This window comes from Charadrius vociferus, unplaced genomic scaffold, assembly GCF_000708025.1.
Source record: "Charadrius vociferus isolate BGI_N301 unplaced genomic scaffold, ASM70802v2 scaffold2558, whole genome shotgun sequence".
NCBI lineage: Eukaryota > Metazoa > Chordata > Aves > Charadriiformes > Charadriidae > Charadrius > Charadrius vociferus.
Genome location: NW_009649566.1, coordinates 73,993 through 90,181, shown reverse-complemented (window position 1 = coordinate 90,181; position 16,189 = coordinate 73,993). Strand labels below are relative to the sequence as shown.

The window sequence follows — 16,189 nt, the reverse complement described above, 5'->3', positions numbered from 1 at the left end:
TATACAAGATCGTTTTACTTGTATGTTAGAAGCATAAATTACCCTATGCAAAAATTTTCCACTGGCAAGTTTAGAAGAAAAAATTTAAAGAGGAAGCAGCCAGTGACAAAATATCTGTCTGGTCAGCTGATGCTTGGGAATCTTGTAGGTTGTTATCATGGATCCCCATGATGCCAAGCAGTAAAATGTATTAAGAAACTGACTGAGCATATAATCTATTTCTTTGCCTTTCTCTGTCATTCTCCTTGCACAGAAGGAAGTCTTGAGAACAAACATTTGGAATTAGCACAGTTCTCTACAGCACAAGAATTAAAACAACAGAAGGATGCTTGCTTCTTGTAACAAAGCATCAGTTGGAGTAAATTTAAGATACATATAATTTTTAACTGTACTTTTATTCACTGAAAGTGAGAAAACTATTTAAACAAAAAATACAGGAGTTGATCTTGTTTTGTGATGCATTTTAACTCTTCTAAAGAAGAGTTCATTCTTATCAACCTTTGCACATAATCATTAAAAAAAAAAAAGAAAAAGCTTATTTTAAGTAATTTTTCTATTCTGTGCAGTCTGCTATTCAAGACGCCACATCTATTTCTTTAGCTACTTATCTTAGAATACATTTTGCTCGTTCTTACTCCTGTACATTTTGGAGATAGTAACCGTTGAAACTCTCCTTTGCTAGACAGTTAATTTGTCACTTGAGAACTGTTGCAACAAGAAATTAGGAAAGGAAAAGAAAATCACTGGTTAAAATGAAAGTTGGAGATGCTGAGAAAATCTGGGAGAAGTCTAGAAGGATATTTTGTCAGATTTCTTGCCTGGCACACTGCTTCCACTGAACACTGAGAGCCTGTTATAAACATCAAAGAAGAGATGACAAAAATCTTTCTACGGAAGGTGCTGGATAACCAGAAGAAAGGTGGTGTCACCACATAACATGTACTTTCAATTAAAAATCCCAATCTTCCTCCAATTCTTCTGTAGCTTTCTTTTTTAGTTGGAAAACAGCCTCCCAATACTTACCTGTTCAACTATTATTGCATTTTGCAATGAAGTATTCTCCTGAAGCTGGGACACAAACTGCTTCATGTCTGGCATAAAATCCTTGAAAGTAGAAACCTATATATTGAGTGTAAAGAAATAAATGACAAAAGCAACAGAAAATTCAGTACCAGACTCTTTTATTCAGTGAAGGTCAAAGGGCCAGCCTTAATGCATTGTTTTAAACCAACAATTCCGCTATTGTTAAAATGAAATCTCTCTCTCACATAACTCTATTTCTACAACACATTTATCTTTATTCTTATTAACACTGAATAAAAAGTAAGGAATAAAAAGAAGCTTAGCTACCTCTGGAAAATATCCAACACTATTAAAAAAGGGTTTGTGAAGTAATTGCCTAATTCAAATTGTGACTAAAAAAAGCTATAAACAAAAATATTACTTGGACCAAAATGTATCTACAGCAGCAAATAGAAGAAATCAGCAAGTCATACATGTCTCCTATAGAACCTTCTGGCCTTTCCACTTGTGGTAACCATAATCACAGCATAGCGCCGTATGCAGTAGACAGTTCTTTTCTCAGGGTTTAAGATCCGTGAAATCACTTCGATGAGTTTATTGTGAGGAATGGTATCATAAGCCCTGGACACATCAGCCTGAAACAGAAGAAATATCTTCCATTATGTATTCATCAGTATCACTGTAAACACTGTGGTAGTATGAAGAAAAGTATTGTTGTAGTATGTAAAAAAGATTGAGGGATAAATCACATAGGAGTGAAATCACTGCATCATTCAGTCCAAATTTGTGACAAAACAAAAACTCATTGCTATCTGCAATCACTCATCAGTGAGTTTTTCCTTATAAGAAATAACCAAACCATCAGGTTTAGCACAATTCTTGTTATTAACAGAAGATGATACCATATACATCCTTAAATCTAACACTGAATTATCAATCATTAAACTACATTTTACTGCTGACATTTGAATGTTTGAATATTTTAAGAAACCTTCCTCTTCATATGATCATGAAGGTGGCATCCTGGGCTTTTGGAAAGCTGCAAACCCAGAGGTTTTACCCTTCCTAAACCTCACACTGCAATTTTAGCTCTGCTTTTACTTGTCATAGTCAAAAATTCAAAACCTTCTGAAGAAGCAACAATCTTAGGAGAACTACATCAATGACATGATTCTTTGGCTTGAGAGATAACGAGACAATCACGGAAAGTATTTTCAGTACAGGATGACAACTCACATATGAAAGCATAAGAGAGGAGCCCCACTATAACACATATAAAACTGTGTAATTTAAATACATCTATATAAATCACCTCAATTCAAAGGTTGCCTGCTTGACATAACTGAAAAACAAGTGTTAAAAAGAATCTCCTTCAAATAGTGGGATATGACAAGCACTCATTTTATTCAAGTGGGAGAAGAAACTTGTTGGCCGGACACTAGAGTTCAAGTGTTCATTTTCAACAGAAACTAATGATGCTGAGATAGAAGAGACCTGTTTTTAAAAAGATGCTGAATTTAATCAAATGTGCATAGCAAGTTTTTCCTGGTTTTCCTTTGGGAAGATGGTCCTGAAAGCATATCTGAGTTTATAATTTTGTCCCATTTTTATACCCAAGTAAATGTAACTGCAAAAATCCAGTGCATGTGCAGAAACAAGAGCTGCTACCTGACAGAAATATGGACAGAAAAATATCGAAGTAAAGCAAGCACTACCGCAGGGACATCCCCCTTGAAATACCAACCAACCCCCCACTTCCCAAAAGCAACCAGAGTCTGTGTTAGGTACGCACAAAAGTTTATTTTGAAAAATAAATAATTATGCACTCAGATCGCAGCTATTACAGCTACAAAAGTATCTGCACAAGCTGACTTTGAAAAGTTACTTTGAATATCTAATTAAAAAGACATACCTTTACATAGTAGAAATGAGGAATTTCACCATCTGATTCAAGAACCTTAGTAACAAAGTTCTTCCATGTCTTGTAGATATCATCTTTCCCAAACACTGAAGAGCCAATAAAACTGGTGTTTACAGTCCGTTCATAATTTAACACACTAAATAGATTTTTCAGTCGAGTGTTGTAGTGATGCATCTAAAAGGAGACCAAAGAGAATCACTTTAAGGTACGTTGAAACATATTAAATTATGTGCAATACACACATTTCACATTTAAATGAAATATGAGAATGAATTTGTATATTTACTATATTATTTTGGTTAACTGCAGTTTTCAGAAACTCTGAATATAGCTGCAGTAACTACCTGAAAGTGACAAAACAGCCTCAGAGATTATGGGGTTTTTTCCACATTCAAATCCAATGGAAAACGTGTTTTTTCTGTACTTGTCTGTTGGAAATCAAGGTGTAATAGTTAAGGAGATAAATAAATGGACTCCAGCAAATAAAACTGCCACCAATTAGAAGGCAATTTCTTAAATATCTTTCATTCTCTCCACTAGAGATTATCACCACAACAAGAACAGCAAACAGAACATGTGCCCTGACACGTTAGGCTAACTGCAGCTGCACCATCAGTTCAGCCTCTGGAGGTACTTTATGGAAGTACGTTAGCAAACATTTAACTCTCAGCTATGGGAACAGTAAAACACACCAGAGTGGCAGCAAAGTCCTGCAGGTTGATTAGGTCTGTAAACATCTTAAGGAAAAAAAAATATTGACAGACATGGCAACAAAGGAATGTTGAAACGGAAAGCCATACAACTGAAGAAATGAAACAAACTGTGCACATAGCAGATTTAGGAATCAGACTAGAACTTCAGAGAAATCCTCCAAAATGTATACACAGAACATAACAGGTTCCTTACTCTCAACGGTAGTATTGTGATCACGATATCGATACACTGAAATTACTGATTATGGAAGTACTCAAACTAATCCGAAAACATTTATTTTTGCAATGAAAAAAATCAATTGCAGTTTCAGTGAAAAGCTGGCAAAACTAAAGCACACCAAAAATGTTCAGTGTACTACTGCCACTGCTTCCAGAACAACTTGGTCCAACTTCACTGTTTTACATAAGGTAAGTAATTATGTTCATTCATTGGCTGATCTTGCAGAATGTTTTTGACCAGTTTATAAAACAAAGATTGCTGAAAATTAAGACACTATCCTGAATTATTGCAGTGGTATCTTTTCTGTTATAGGCCAAGTTCCCAAGAAAAACAGTGAAAAGGGTAGAGATGTAGCTCAAAGGTAAACAGAAGCAGCAAGATCAAAGTAATCATCAGCAGAAAAGTTCCCTCTTTTTTTCTTAATGAGCCTATCCCAGGTTGGTTGTTTTTTCATAAAAAAACACACCTTCACCTTTTCACAAAGTTGATGGCCATATGGTTGTTAGCAAGCGAGTCAATAAAAGAAAATTGAGACTGGTTGTAAACCCAGTTTGAATTAGACCCGAGAGACCTGTAGTTGCAGTATTCACAGTAGCACGTCATTTTCATGTTAGAAGGAATTCCCTCGAGCCTCTTAATTCCCCAGAACAGGTCCAATCCACAAAGTTAACATTCTTGCAAAACCTAAAGATCTGCTGGAATCTCTGCAGAATGCAGTAAAAGACTATAAACCTGCAGACAAATCAGATCTTTTAGAACCCTGCTGCCTCCCAGTGCTTTGAGCTTCCCATTAAAAATAAAAAAAAAGCCAAAAACTGGTTCAAACAAAAAAGGTGGAAGGATGTAAAGCAAGTATGTAAAACCTGTGAAACAAACCCAAAATCTACAGTGATGTGAGGATAAATTCACAGAACTAGACTCATTCCACCAGCTATTTTGCAGAAAAGTTTGGGAGTTGCTCAAGAATCAGAAGCTGTTCTGCTGGATATTTGGGAGACTCTCTCTGGCAATTCATCTGGATATATTCCACAGTTGAGCGACAGAAGCTGGCCAAGACTACCCCTACAATTCCAAACTGGCTTCCAAATTCCAAAACCTCGAATATTGTCAGACAGAAAGAACTGGAAGATTGTCTTCTTTCTACATTTTAAACACTAGGAGGAAAGTGGAGAGCAGAAACGAGCTGGATATGGTACAGGATGAAAAACTGGAACAGAGTGCAGGATAGAAAGCCATGACAGAAACAAACTGAGTAGCCACGTAAGTTGTTTTTTTGGTTTTTTTTTTTTTTTTCCAAAAGATTGACTACATCACTTCCATTAGGTTGGAATCCCTGAATTAATGAATAAGATGATTGTTTTACACTAGATGCTTCTCTCTGTCTCAGCCTACTATCTGAGAAAAAAAGGTACTACTGCCACCAACTTCTCTTTCATGGATTTATGAAAATCATTTTCTCTGCTTCATAATTAGTTTAGACAGATGAGGTTGTTTAACAGCTGAAGACCTTTATGTCCTCAGTTGTTTGTCAGCATTCTCAAAGAGGAGTCCGATGTTTGCACTCTCCAGCAGGTAGCGATATTCCCTCTCAGCTCCATAGCAGCCAGGTTAGCTCAAACCACTTGACCAGCTACCATGGTTGACTTTGAACCTTTATCTTCTTCAGTATATTCACATCATCCTTTATGCCAGATCTGTTACAGGAGCAATGGCCCCTTTAAAGCACTGCAGCTATTTCCAAATTAAGTGCATGCATAGTCTCATATTTGACAGTCTGACTGTCACAGAAAGACTATGAAGAAATAACACTTGAGAACAGCTTTTAGTTGATGCCCTGTAAATCTGGTCTGGGATTGTGTACTGAACAGTAAGTACTAAGAAGCCACTGACCTCTCATCCATTTGGACAACATTTAATCTTGAGCACTAAACAGGACTCAGCCTTAAGGAAAAGCAATTAACACGGTCATGCAAGATAGTGAAACTGGGCTCCCGCTACGTCTTGTGGTTCACTGGCCTGTTAAATAGATTATTCTGTGCACTGTGTGTTCTGTCTCTGTTCCCACACCACAGTAATTCCCAGCTTCCTTCCCATCTTCCCACTACGCTCGACCCAGCTTCCTTGCCCTTCTTAGACCTTCTCCTCTAACACACCCAACTCACCACTGTTCGCCGCCCTGGGCTGACCTAGCACAACAACCAACCAGCTGATCCATGTGCACAATCAGTGTCCAAGTAAATCACAACAGGCCAGACTCATCCGTCCCTCACCCTCTGGTGTGCCAAACAAATGCAACATGTTAGTTCAGAATACGGAAAATCTGAAATTCCCATCCTTTTACTGCCATAGAGGGCCAATGCCTACCACAACCAGAGACAGTCAGCAAGCCTAAGGGAAAGGGATGGAAAGAGAAGAGAAAGAAAACACAAACACCTAACAGGCCATGCCATTCTGTTAGAATAATTTCCTGCCTCCTTGAGACAGGCTTGTAAACAGAAGTACGTGATTCTGGAATTGGAAGCTAATGGTAATTACGCACTGGGAAGGAAGAAGCTAAGTTGCAACCGACAGACCCATTCAGTCATTCCGATTTGAATGTTCCAGTTCACCATGTTAAAATTAGTTTTACATAACATAAAAAGCCGCACTCACTTTATTAGCTGCCTACATCAAACGCACATAAAAAAAGAAAATAACCTTCTTTTCTCTGCTTTCCCTGCTGAATGCTCGTGCTTCAACAACACCGCTCACTTTTACTATGGGTCTTAACCCATTTGCTTTGGGAATGAACCGGAGCTTTGATGCCATAGGAACATATTTTTTTTGACGGACAGCTTCAATCTCCTCTGAAGATAAAGCACGTAGATGTACTTTGGCAAAATGGTTTCTAAAATACAAATACACATTCAGTGTAAGCAATAGGAAAGTAAGAAATAGAAAAATTAAAACATTTTATCTCTTTATGATAACTGAAGCCAAATATTTTTCTAAGAAGGTAATTACAAATACTAACCTCCACAGAAAGTGACATGGAAATCTGAATTTCAGAACAATTTCACAGTATCTTAATGACAATGTAATATCATAATAAGACAGTACACATTTTTTGCTTGATGCAAATTAAGATAATGTTAAAAAATCTTAGTTAACACAAATGAAAATTTAAGCACAAATTAGCCGAGTACATTTGAACATTATGAAATATTTTTTATGCAAGACAACAGGCAGCTGGATATTACTCATGGTTTCAGAAGCTTGAAAAACATTAACAAAGTTGAATAGAACCTTCTAAAAACTATATTAAGAAAGATCCAGGAAAAGACTTACACGCTGTAATGGGATGTTGTACTCCCAACATTTAGGGGACCTACTACTTATTAGTTATAGTGAACTAAGATACTAGGATACATACACAACTTAAGGGCATTTAGGTATCCAGTAACATGATGCAAAAGAATTGATCTGTTGAGCAGGCATCAGCTAAAGTGAACAGCAGAAAATAATGAAGAGTGGAAGACTCCCAAGTCACGGGTTCTGAGCTCCGTAAGTTCACCTTACTGGGAAATGTATTTCCCCCTCAGACATCCCCTCAGGATTTACAGTTCTGTGTAGCTTAGTCCAAATCAATACTTGCCCATGCAATGAGGCAGGAAAAGAAGGTGGAACAAAAGCCCTAGCTTTTATTTAAGATGTATTGCTAAAGCGCCCTACAATCTCCTGCACTGCTTGCATTGTTCAGAACGACAAAATGTGCCAGTTCAAAAAGCCCTAATGCCTAGTGGTTAGGATACTCCCCTGGGAAGTAAAGTGCGACAATTCAAATCCCCGCAAAAGAGGGGGCACAAATCTAAACTTGCATGCATATTTTTCACATCCCACACAAACCAACAGGCTGGTTTAGCAAGAGGAGGCCACGCTATCACAAAAGGCAGTGGATGGATGGTGGAAACCTGGCAAGTACGCTCTAGCAGACACCCGAGTAGCCAAGCACGCAGGTGAAAGAGGCACACAATACTTCTCTTCTGTATGCCAACACAACTCCCATACAAGCTAATGATCCAGCTGCTTGGGACTGTCGGGATCCGAGTGATGCAGCGCATGACACCTAGAAGGTATAGGAGCATACAGGGTTGGCAAGTTGAGCTATTACTGAGCAAATATTTTGAGGATTTATATTCAAACTCTCAAATTAAATTCCTGGTACAGATGCTGCCCAAAGTAAAGCAGAAAGGACAGAAGATCCCTTTTCCACAGCTAGAAATCACTATTATTTAGTATGACTTAAATTCTTTCTTCAACCCACAAAACATTATGTACTATAGTATTAGGTAGATCACCAAGACAAAACAAAGAACTCCAGCTCAACAGAAAGAACTGAATGGTCAAATCTCCATCCCTTTCCAGTTCACATTTAAGATTGGAGGGAAGAAAAAATAATCAACCACTGCATAAAAAAATATGACTTCCTTCAAAAGCGAAGAAAAAGTCCACTTATTGGCAGATCTTCATCTTTACTGCCAGCTGTAGAACTGGATGTCATTTTGCCTGCAGCAACACTCATTGCTTATTTCACGGCATTTATAGCAGTGCTAAGGATTTTGAATGTGCACTAATGTAGCGGCCACTGAACTATTCTGCACTCGTTTGCACACTCACAATGCTGTTAAGCACTGCACCTTTGAGGAAATTGAGTGGATGGTCCCTCCATCCATTCTCTTCCTCTCAAAGGAGGATGCGAAAGAACTGGAAAGGCATCAATGGCTACACTTGGCTGTGAACACCTTCCTGCCAGCCACCTCAGAGCAATCACCACAAGCAGCTCCAGCTGAGGAGGAGAACCAGGACAACCACAGAACATCCATTAGGGCAACAACTGAGGCCACCAGATGTTCTTCCTCCAGGGAAGATGGGAACCGCTTAACAGCCTTTGGCACCAATTCACCAACAGCGCCTGAAAACACTGGCTGGTTAGGGGAGGATAGTACCTGGATAGCCTCAAAATAGCAGAGGCAGCCCTAAACAGATGTTTCCCACTATCTCTAGACCCCAATTTCTCTCTTCCCATGTGAAGGAGACAGCTTGCCACCTGTATGAATGCAGCACACTGGATTAGTAGAAGATCTCACGTTACATTGCACGCTCAAAAAAAGCAGTGTTGAAAGCCCTAGCTTTGTGAGTGAAGCTTAAGTGCAGCTGCTGGGGTCAAACTAAAAGTCCACATAGCTACATATCCCATAGCCAACAGCAAACACCCTGTCCTTACAGCATGCCCTTGGCGAGCACGCAGCAGTGCTTCCTTGGGACGCTTCCCCAGCTTCCAGTAATCTGCAGCTCAGGGACTTCCCGAAGCAAAGGTGAGAAGGGGCTTCCTGCACAGTGGGGAAATTTCTGGGGAGGAAACCAGAAGGAATGGGATCAGCCCAGATTAGGGTCTATTTGAGTTCAGAACACCTCGTCCTTACACGTTGGGAATTTCTAGGAAACTGGGCATAGAGACAAAAGGACTAAAACCGGAAATATTTGTTTTCTTTTAATCACATACCCCACTAAAAACACCATTATATCTATTACGTAGAAGTTTGTACTTCAAAGGCTACTTTTTGCCATAAAATATCATCAAGTACTTTAAAACTATACAAAACACTAGTTGCAACACTAAGGCAGTTAGTTTGAAGACAAGACAAACAGAATATGTGGGACTGAAAATTATATTCTACCACTACATTGCATATTCTGCACTACAACTGCAAACAGGATCGAGGCCCCCTTAAGTGCAAACACATATTCAGAAGAGCTGCACTGGAGATACCAATGTTAAAATCAGAGAGCGAAGGGGCAGGAGGGGGGAAAATCACACATACAACATTGCAGACCAACAGACCACTGTGAATACAAAAGGTTCACCATATCAAACGGCTATTCAAACACAAGACATCAGGTATGCTCATTTTGCACAGTTCCAAAGCTCTCTCAGACACCAACAATTTATAATGAAAACCCAAAAGATGTGAACTATGGACATGCGTGCACAGCACTGTTCATTAAAATTGCCTTCGTATCTTTCCTATTTTCTCACTTAATTGCTTAAAATTTGATCTTAATTAATACCCTAAATTAAATACATGGATGTATCTTTAAGACCAAAGAGATAGCATGGAACTCCACAGCCGCACTAAAAAAAAAAAGAATATGCAGCTTTTAAATTCCTCAACCTTCAAAAAAAAAACCAACCTGAAAACCTCAAGGCTACTGTCTGAATACAGTATTACAACATTTCAGTAGAGGTGTTTTGTTTGTTTGTTTGTTTGTTTTAATTAAAGCAGTAAAAGCAGATTGAGTATTTTTAATATTAACTTTCCCAAGGGTACTTTGGGATTCTGTCACTATGCTTCACTCATTGTAAAAAGGTATAAAAATTTGACTTATAAATACAAAATCCTTTTCATAGTGGATTTCGTTATTGCAAAGGTTTCTCTTCTCCTACCACAGAATTCTAAATTTGCATCACTTTTCTCACACAAAACATTTCTGAATTTATAAGCTATGCATACTACGGTCATAAGCTGAATTTTCTTTCAGGAAATTAAGCAAATAGAAGAAGGATAAATGTACAATAAATTAAAGCAAATTATAACTTTACACTACAAAACATGAGATTTCCACATACTCGACTAATGTTTGATTATTTTTCTAATGTTACCTAATTCCAATGTTCTGTAACTTGCCCCAAATAAACTTTCGGTAGTAGAAAAGCATGTTTTTCTGGAACATGGTCTCGGTGATATAGAAAAATGATCTGAGCAACTCAACAACATAGGTATCCATCAGCCAGTACAGGAATTTAGCCAAAAGTTCTTCACGGAAACAATGTTCATAGGCAGGAACAAAGTGATCACCTTCAATAAACAATTCAAAGGTAGTTACAGTAAGTATCAACTATTTGTATTAGTACAGAAGCAGAACATACAAACAAAAAACCCACACATAACGCTCTTTGCTTGGCTTGAGGTTAATGGAAAGAAAAAAAGCAAATACAAACAATTGCACAGATGCCACTCCAAATTTTCACTGGCATTAAATAATGTGACCCAAGCTTAAAGTAGAAACATAGAAACTAATTAGCAGTGACAAACTGACATACAGGATACGAATACATGCCATTAGTAGCCCAAGGACTTACTTTATTCCCCCAACACTGATTGTGCAAGATTTTTAATGCACAAAGGCACGATTATTGTAAAGGAAAGGTAAAATGCAAATAAGTCTACTACAATATAAAACTTTTTTTAAAAAATAAGCAAAAGAATAAAAATACCTAGGTATACTGTAAAAATAACAGAATTTAACTGGGCTGACTTGGGGATGAGAATGATACTCAGATTTCCCAATTACATGAAAATTAATTTCAGGGTTAGGCTTTATTTCATACATCCTATATAGAACTTATTGCTCCAGTAAAAAAAAAAAAGAAGAAAAAAAATAAAAACAAACAAAAGACCCTAAGTCCGTCAGCACTTACAATATTTAGTTGGCATAAAAATTATGAACCCAGAACATTCCTAGCTACTGTCAAATTTAAGGCCACCTAGATTTGTAGCAATGTCTAAATATGGGTAGGTGAATAGGGAATAAAACCCTGTGCTACAACACTGTATTTTTGCCAACTTCCAATAGTACTCTTTCTAATTAAATCAAAGAGTAGAATTTAGCAAAATACAACAGGATAATCTGAAGAAATTATACAGACATATTAGTTTAGTTGAATAGCACAAATCACAATTATGGCACAGATGTGTTAAAAGCAGCTTAATTTTGACACAACAGAGCTGCGGCTTAAAACTGAAACTTATGAAATGGAAATAACTTTCCAGTTCTCTACCCTGTTTGGGTTTTGTGCACTTCATGGCGGAGACATTTTCATGTATTTACAGCGCCTAAAAGACTGCCATAAAGAGATAAAACAGTGTTCACTTCAGCAGAAGCCAGGTAACATCAATGAAAAAGCCCAATGATTGCTAGAAAATTCTCTAACTGAAGAGTTCCAATATGCAGTTGTAGTACACAAACTAAATCAGGAAGTTGTTAAGTAGCTGTCCTGTAACTAGATCATTTGTTCTCTAAGTTCTTGACAATAAATGTAAATGATGACTACAATTCAGGGAACTGACAAGAAACCACTGCTACTACTTTTGGAGAAAAGAAAAAAACCCCACCTACAGTGCAGCAAAGCAATTAAACGTGCGTTTAAACTTCAAGCACAAGGGAGTAGTTTCATGAAAATTAAAATCAAGCCTATGCATTGCTTTTCCTGGAATAAGGCCAGAAAATAAGAGGGTATTACATTTTTTTGTAAGATAAGATGCTCCAAATGACTATGGACCATGTCTCTTTTACAATGGGTTTTTTTTTTTTTAACTCCTCAGCATTTTGAAAACCATGTTTTGAGCCATAGCTTCTGAATAAAGAATCAATAATTTGCTAGAATTAACAGTTTTTTATGGAAGTGTAACCTCCTCTATTTTTGACATCAGTTCTCAAAGATCAGACTTTTTTTTTTTTTTCCTACATTGCAAAGAACTTGTAGCAATTTCAGAACCTTATCACACCTTTTAAAAAGGAATACCATTTTCAGCTCACATTACTGTAGGATACAACTACATGACCAGGTAAGAATAAATACTGCAAACATACCAGTTAAGGAAGTGCAATCCAAATTGTATAGATGGAGAACGGAAGCACAGAAAAATGACAAGATGCATTAGATCCTACAGCAGTCAACCATAGCTTCAGCCTAGATTTAAGTCCTAGCATAGTGTCTGAGGAAAGACTTCTTCAAGGAAGCAAGATTTACCTGCCATCATCTGAAAAGATGGGGATTCATATCAAAACAGAAGGGACTCATATGGAAATTGGAGATAGCGGCTGATGCCCTCATGACAGCCTTCGGCCAGGTGACCTCTGCACCATCAACTACTCAGCCTGAAGTAGTGTTCAGTAATGGCCTCTTGTTCCAACAAAAGGGCTCGGTGGGCAACCCCTGTATCACACGGGTCCCATACTCACATTTCTTGCAGGGTTAATGGGGGGGGAGGCAGGGAGATACCACGCTGTGGGATGAAAGTTCACTCCCATACCTTAGAAACACATGCCACTACAAGTGTCTTGATTTGCCTTTAGTTCTTTCTGAAGGCTTACAGTAACCAACAGGCAGACTACATTTGTTCCTTATGTGCTTAGGTCATACTTAATGAATTTTCAGTTACTGCAATTTGCAGGGTAGGGGTGGAGAGTTTTGTCGAAAAACTCAGGTTCTGAATTCACGTTTATGAAAATGTCATCCTATTAAACACAAAAGGCGCGAATGAAAACAATGAAAACTTAAGTTGTGGAAAGAAGACAGGCTTAAAGTGTTCTTCCACCACCAATTACAAACACTACTAGGTTTGCTCTCTCAGCTACGGTTACTACCAATGAACCCAGTAACTGATTCAATACCCTTCCCTTCCACGCGAACACCAGTCATCTGACACCCCCGCCACTTAGTTCTTTAATATAAGCAGTACCTTTGACTAGACGAAGCCACATGCAGTCATTCACTTTCATCTTCCACATCAACTCCTGCAACGAAAGCTTAGCAAACTTCCCCATGGAAATGAATGCTTTCACATTTTTTAAGAACCTGCACTTGTTATGGTTTGAACCCCAAAGCTCAGCAGGGATGACCCGCTCCAGGCACTCCCTCACAAAGATGTACACCTGCCAGTGGCTGCTGTGCTGCTTGAGGAGCTCCCCAAGCGCCGAATCACACACCTCTCCTGGGTTGTGCTCCTCACTCTGCGGCTCCCTGCACACAGATTTTGCAAGAGGAGTGCCTAAGTTGCCTGGTACATCAGCATGACCTGATTCACATTCGCTGCTTGTCACACACTTAGTAGGCTCTTTCCCAAACTGTCCTGCTTGCTGGTGAACCTCTGCTTCCCCAGGCAAGGCTGCCTGACAAGGCAGCTCAGTTTTTCTCACACAGGTTTCAGATATCCGAACAGGGCAATTTTTTTTCAGGAGAACCAAGTAAGGACACTTTCCATGGTTCTTTAACAGTTTCTGAAATGTGTGTCTCATTTGCCAGTAGCGTTTAGGTAACCTCTTCTTTCTCCAGTTGTGGTGTGGCAGACTTTGGTTGTGCTTTTGCTCCAACAGATTTTGACTTAAGAATATAGTTTCTATAAGCCTTCTTCCACCTGCCTGACAGCCCTGCAAGCGATTCAATAAAAATGATTTAGGAAAACATTCTTGGAAACTTCTGCGAGAATACAGAAGAAACTTCCTGTCAACATATAATGCAGAACGCAAGAGCTTATTTGGTAACTTCTTTGCCAAATGAGCTAGGTGACTTTCCTGCCTTCTGCAAACTGAAGAAATACCTTCCATGGGTTTGATTTGTACAGACTCCAACTGAGATTTGTACATATGCATCTCTACTCCATTCCTATTGGATTCTGCTTGCATTTCAATGCTGGACTTTAAAGGTTTGTTACTCTGAACGCCTCGCAGAAAAGAGCTTTCACCTGCCGCAAACTTCTTCCCATCACGAGACGTGTGAACTAAAGAAGGACCAGACATACCACTGTTACTTCTTTGAGAAATGTGCTTTTTTTTAATGAGACTTACAGAATGCGATGCTGCATACCCAGTTCCATCTCTCTTGGAACTACTTTGGTTTACATCGGGAGTGAGATTACAAGCCCTTTCCTCTCTCACTTTGTCCTCTACTTTTGCCCTCTTAGCTGGAATTTCAAGTTCCTCCCTGTCAAGCTTCCTTTTTAAAGATGGTGCCACAGGCAACAAATATAGGTTGGAGCTACTCTGTTTTCCCAGATGTTCACTAACCATTCTGATCTGTTTGCCTACTTTAGAAACAGCTTTTGCAGAATACTGGTAAGTAGACACTAAACTTTGTATCTTGCTATTTTTTTTATTTCCCATGCTGGAGACATTAGCTTCAAGTCTTCGTCTGCACTTCCACCAATTCGACTTTGAAAGATACTGTCTATGAAACATAAGCCTTTTTTGCATATAGTCAAGCAAGCTACTACGTTTATGCTTTGAAAACTTTTGTTTAACAAACACCGGGGATGAGTCTACATTATGTGAAATAAGTTCATAAACTGGCTGCCCACAAACTTGGTAACAGTTACTAGGGGGAACGAGCATAAAGATTGCACAGTGTTCCAATAAATACATCATCACATCATCCCCTATCCTGCTCAGCAGTGTTTCCCAGAGGCCGCTGATACGAATAGTTTCTGTTGCAGTATTGGGTAGGTAGCTGTATATATTTGAAGACGGCATGATTTGGAAATGAGAACTGTTTTCATCCAGTAAGGAGTATCCATAAGCGAGGACATTCTTCTTTCTTTTTTCACACAGTCTCTGAACGACTCTCGTGATGACTTCACTTTGACTAGATAACTGAAGAAAGAAAGAAAAAAGAAAATTAGCATTTATCACCGACTCTTGCAAAACCCACAACATATGCTTTAAACAGATGTGCAAGATACATAGTCCTAGACATCACCTTAAGATCAAAACCTTTTAAGGCAATATTAATGATTTAGAAGCGCCATACCCAAACCAGAAGATTTTTCAAGTGCACCACAAGATGTTTACATACAGCAACATGGGCCTACAGCTTTAAGGAAGTCTTTTTAATGCCTGCCCTTTTGATCCTGGTTTTCATGCCCAGGAAACACCCTCCACTACTCCCCAGGGCTCCCTCAGCAATCCAGACTCCAAGACCTTCAGGTCACTCTGCTCGTTGATACGTGCTCGTAGATACGTGCTCACGCAGGCTCTAACCTCCAGGGAACTCACACTGATTTTCTTGAGGCCTCCATTTCCTTTTACGTAAAATAAAAGTTCAACTAAACCACTCGGTTCACCATTCTTAAACCTGATCAATGAGCCTGCAACGTTTGTTTCCTACCGTAGCGCGGTTTCGCTCGCACACCCAGCAGCTCCCAGACAAAAGCCGTCTCTCCTCCCTAAAATTTCTTCTGCTTGAACACCGACCTGCAACCAGTTTTCCCCCCCGCCCCACCCAACCTCTTCTCTACTCTCTTAGAGTGGGGAAAAGGGGCATTTCTCATCCCCAGTTGCTCCCCGGCCATATTTGGTTTGTTCACTCCTACCCCACAGCGGTACGAGCAGAGCGCCGGCGGGGCCCGGACCACGCAGCCCTCCCCCTGCCTTCACCGCCCGCTGCCACCGGGACTCCGCTCGCCCACCCCCCAGAAGAGGTAGCCGGGTCTGATG

The 16,189-nt window shown here is 39.1% G+C and overlaps 1 protein-coding gene across 1 annotated transcript in view; it reads right to left on the bottom strand.

Annotated features, from left to right (window-relative positions):
- The window catches only part of TERT (telomerase reverse transcriptase), a 32,688-nt gene extending 17,279 nt beyond the window's left edge, over positions 1 to 15,409 (bottom strand). The window contains exons 1-6 of the mRNA XM_009890069.1: positions 13,441 to 15,409; positions 10,578 to 10,773; positions 6,575 to 6,764; positions 2,936 to 3,118; positions 1,497 to 1,658; positions 1,024 to 1,119 (exon numbers count right to left, since the gene is read on the bottom strand). Coding sequence (XP_009888371.1) covers positions 1,024 to 1,119; positions 1,497 to 1,658; positions 2,936 to 3,118; positions 6,575 to 6,764; positions 10,578 to 10,773; positions 13,441 to 15,409 — 2,796 coding nt within the window. The remainder of the gene's footprint in view (positions 1 to 1,023; positions 1,120 to 1,496; positions 1,659 to 2,935; positions 3,119 to 6,574; positions 6,765 to 10,577; positions 10,774 to 13,440) is intronic.
- Positions 15,410 to 16,189: the final 780 nt, after the last annotated feature.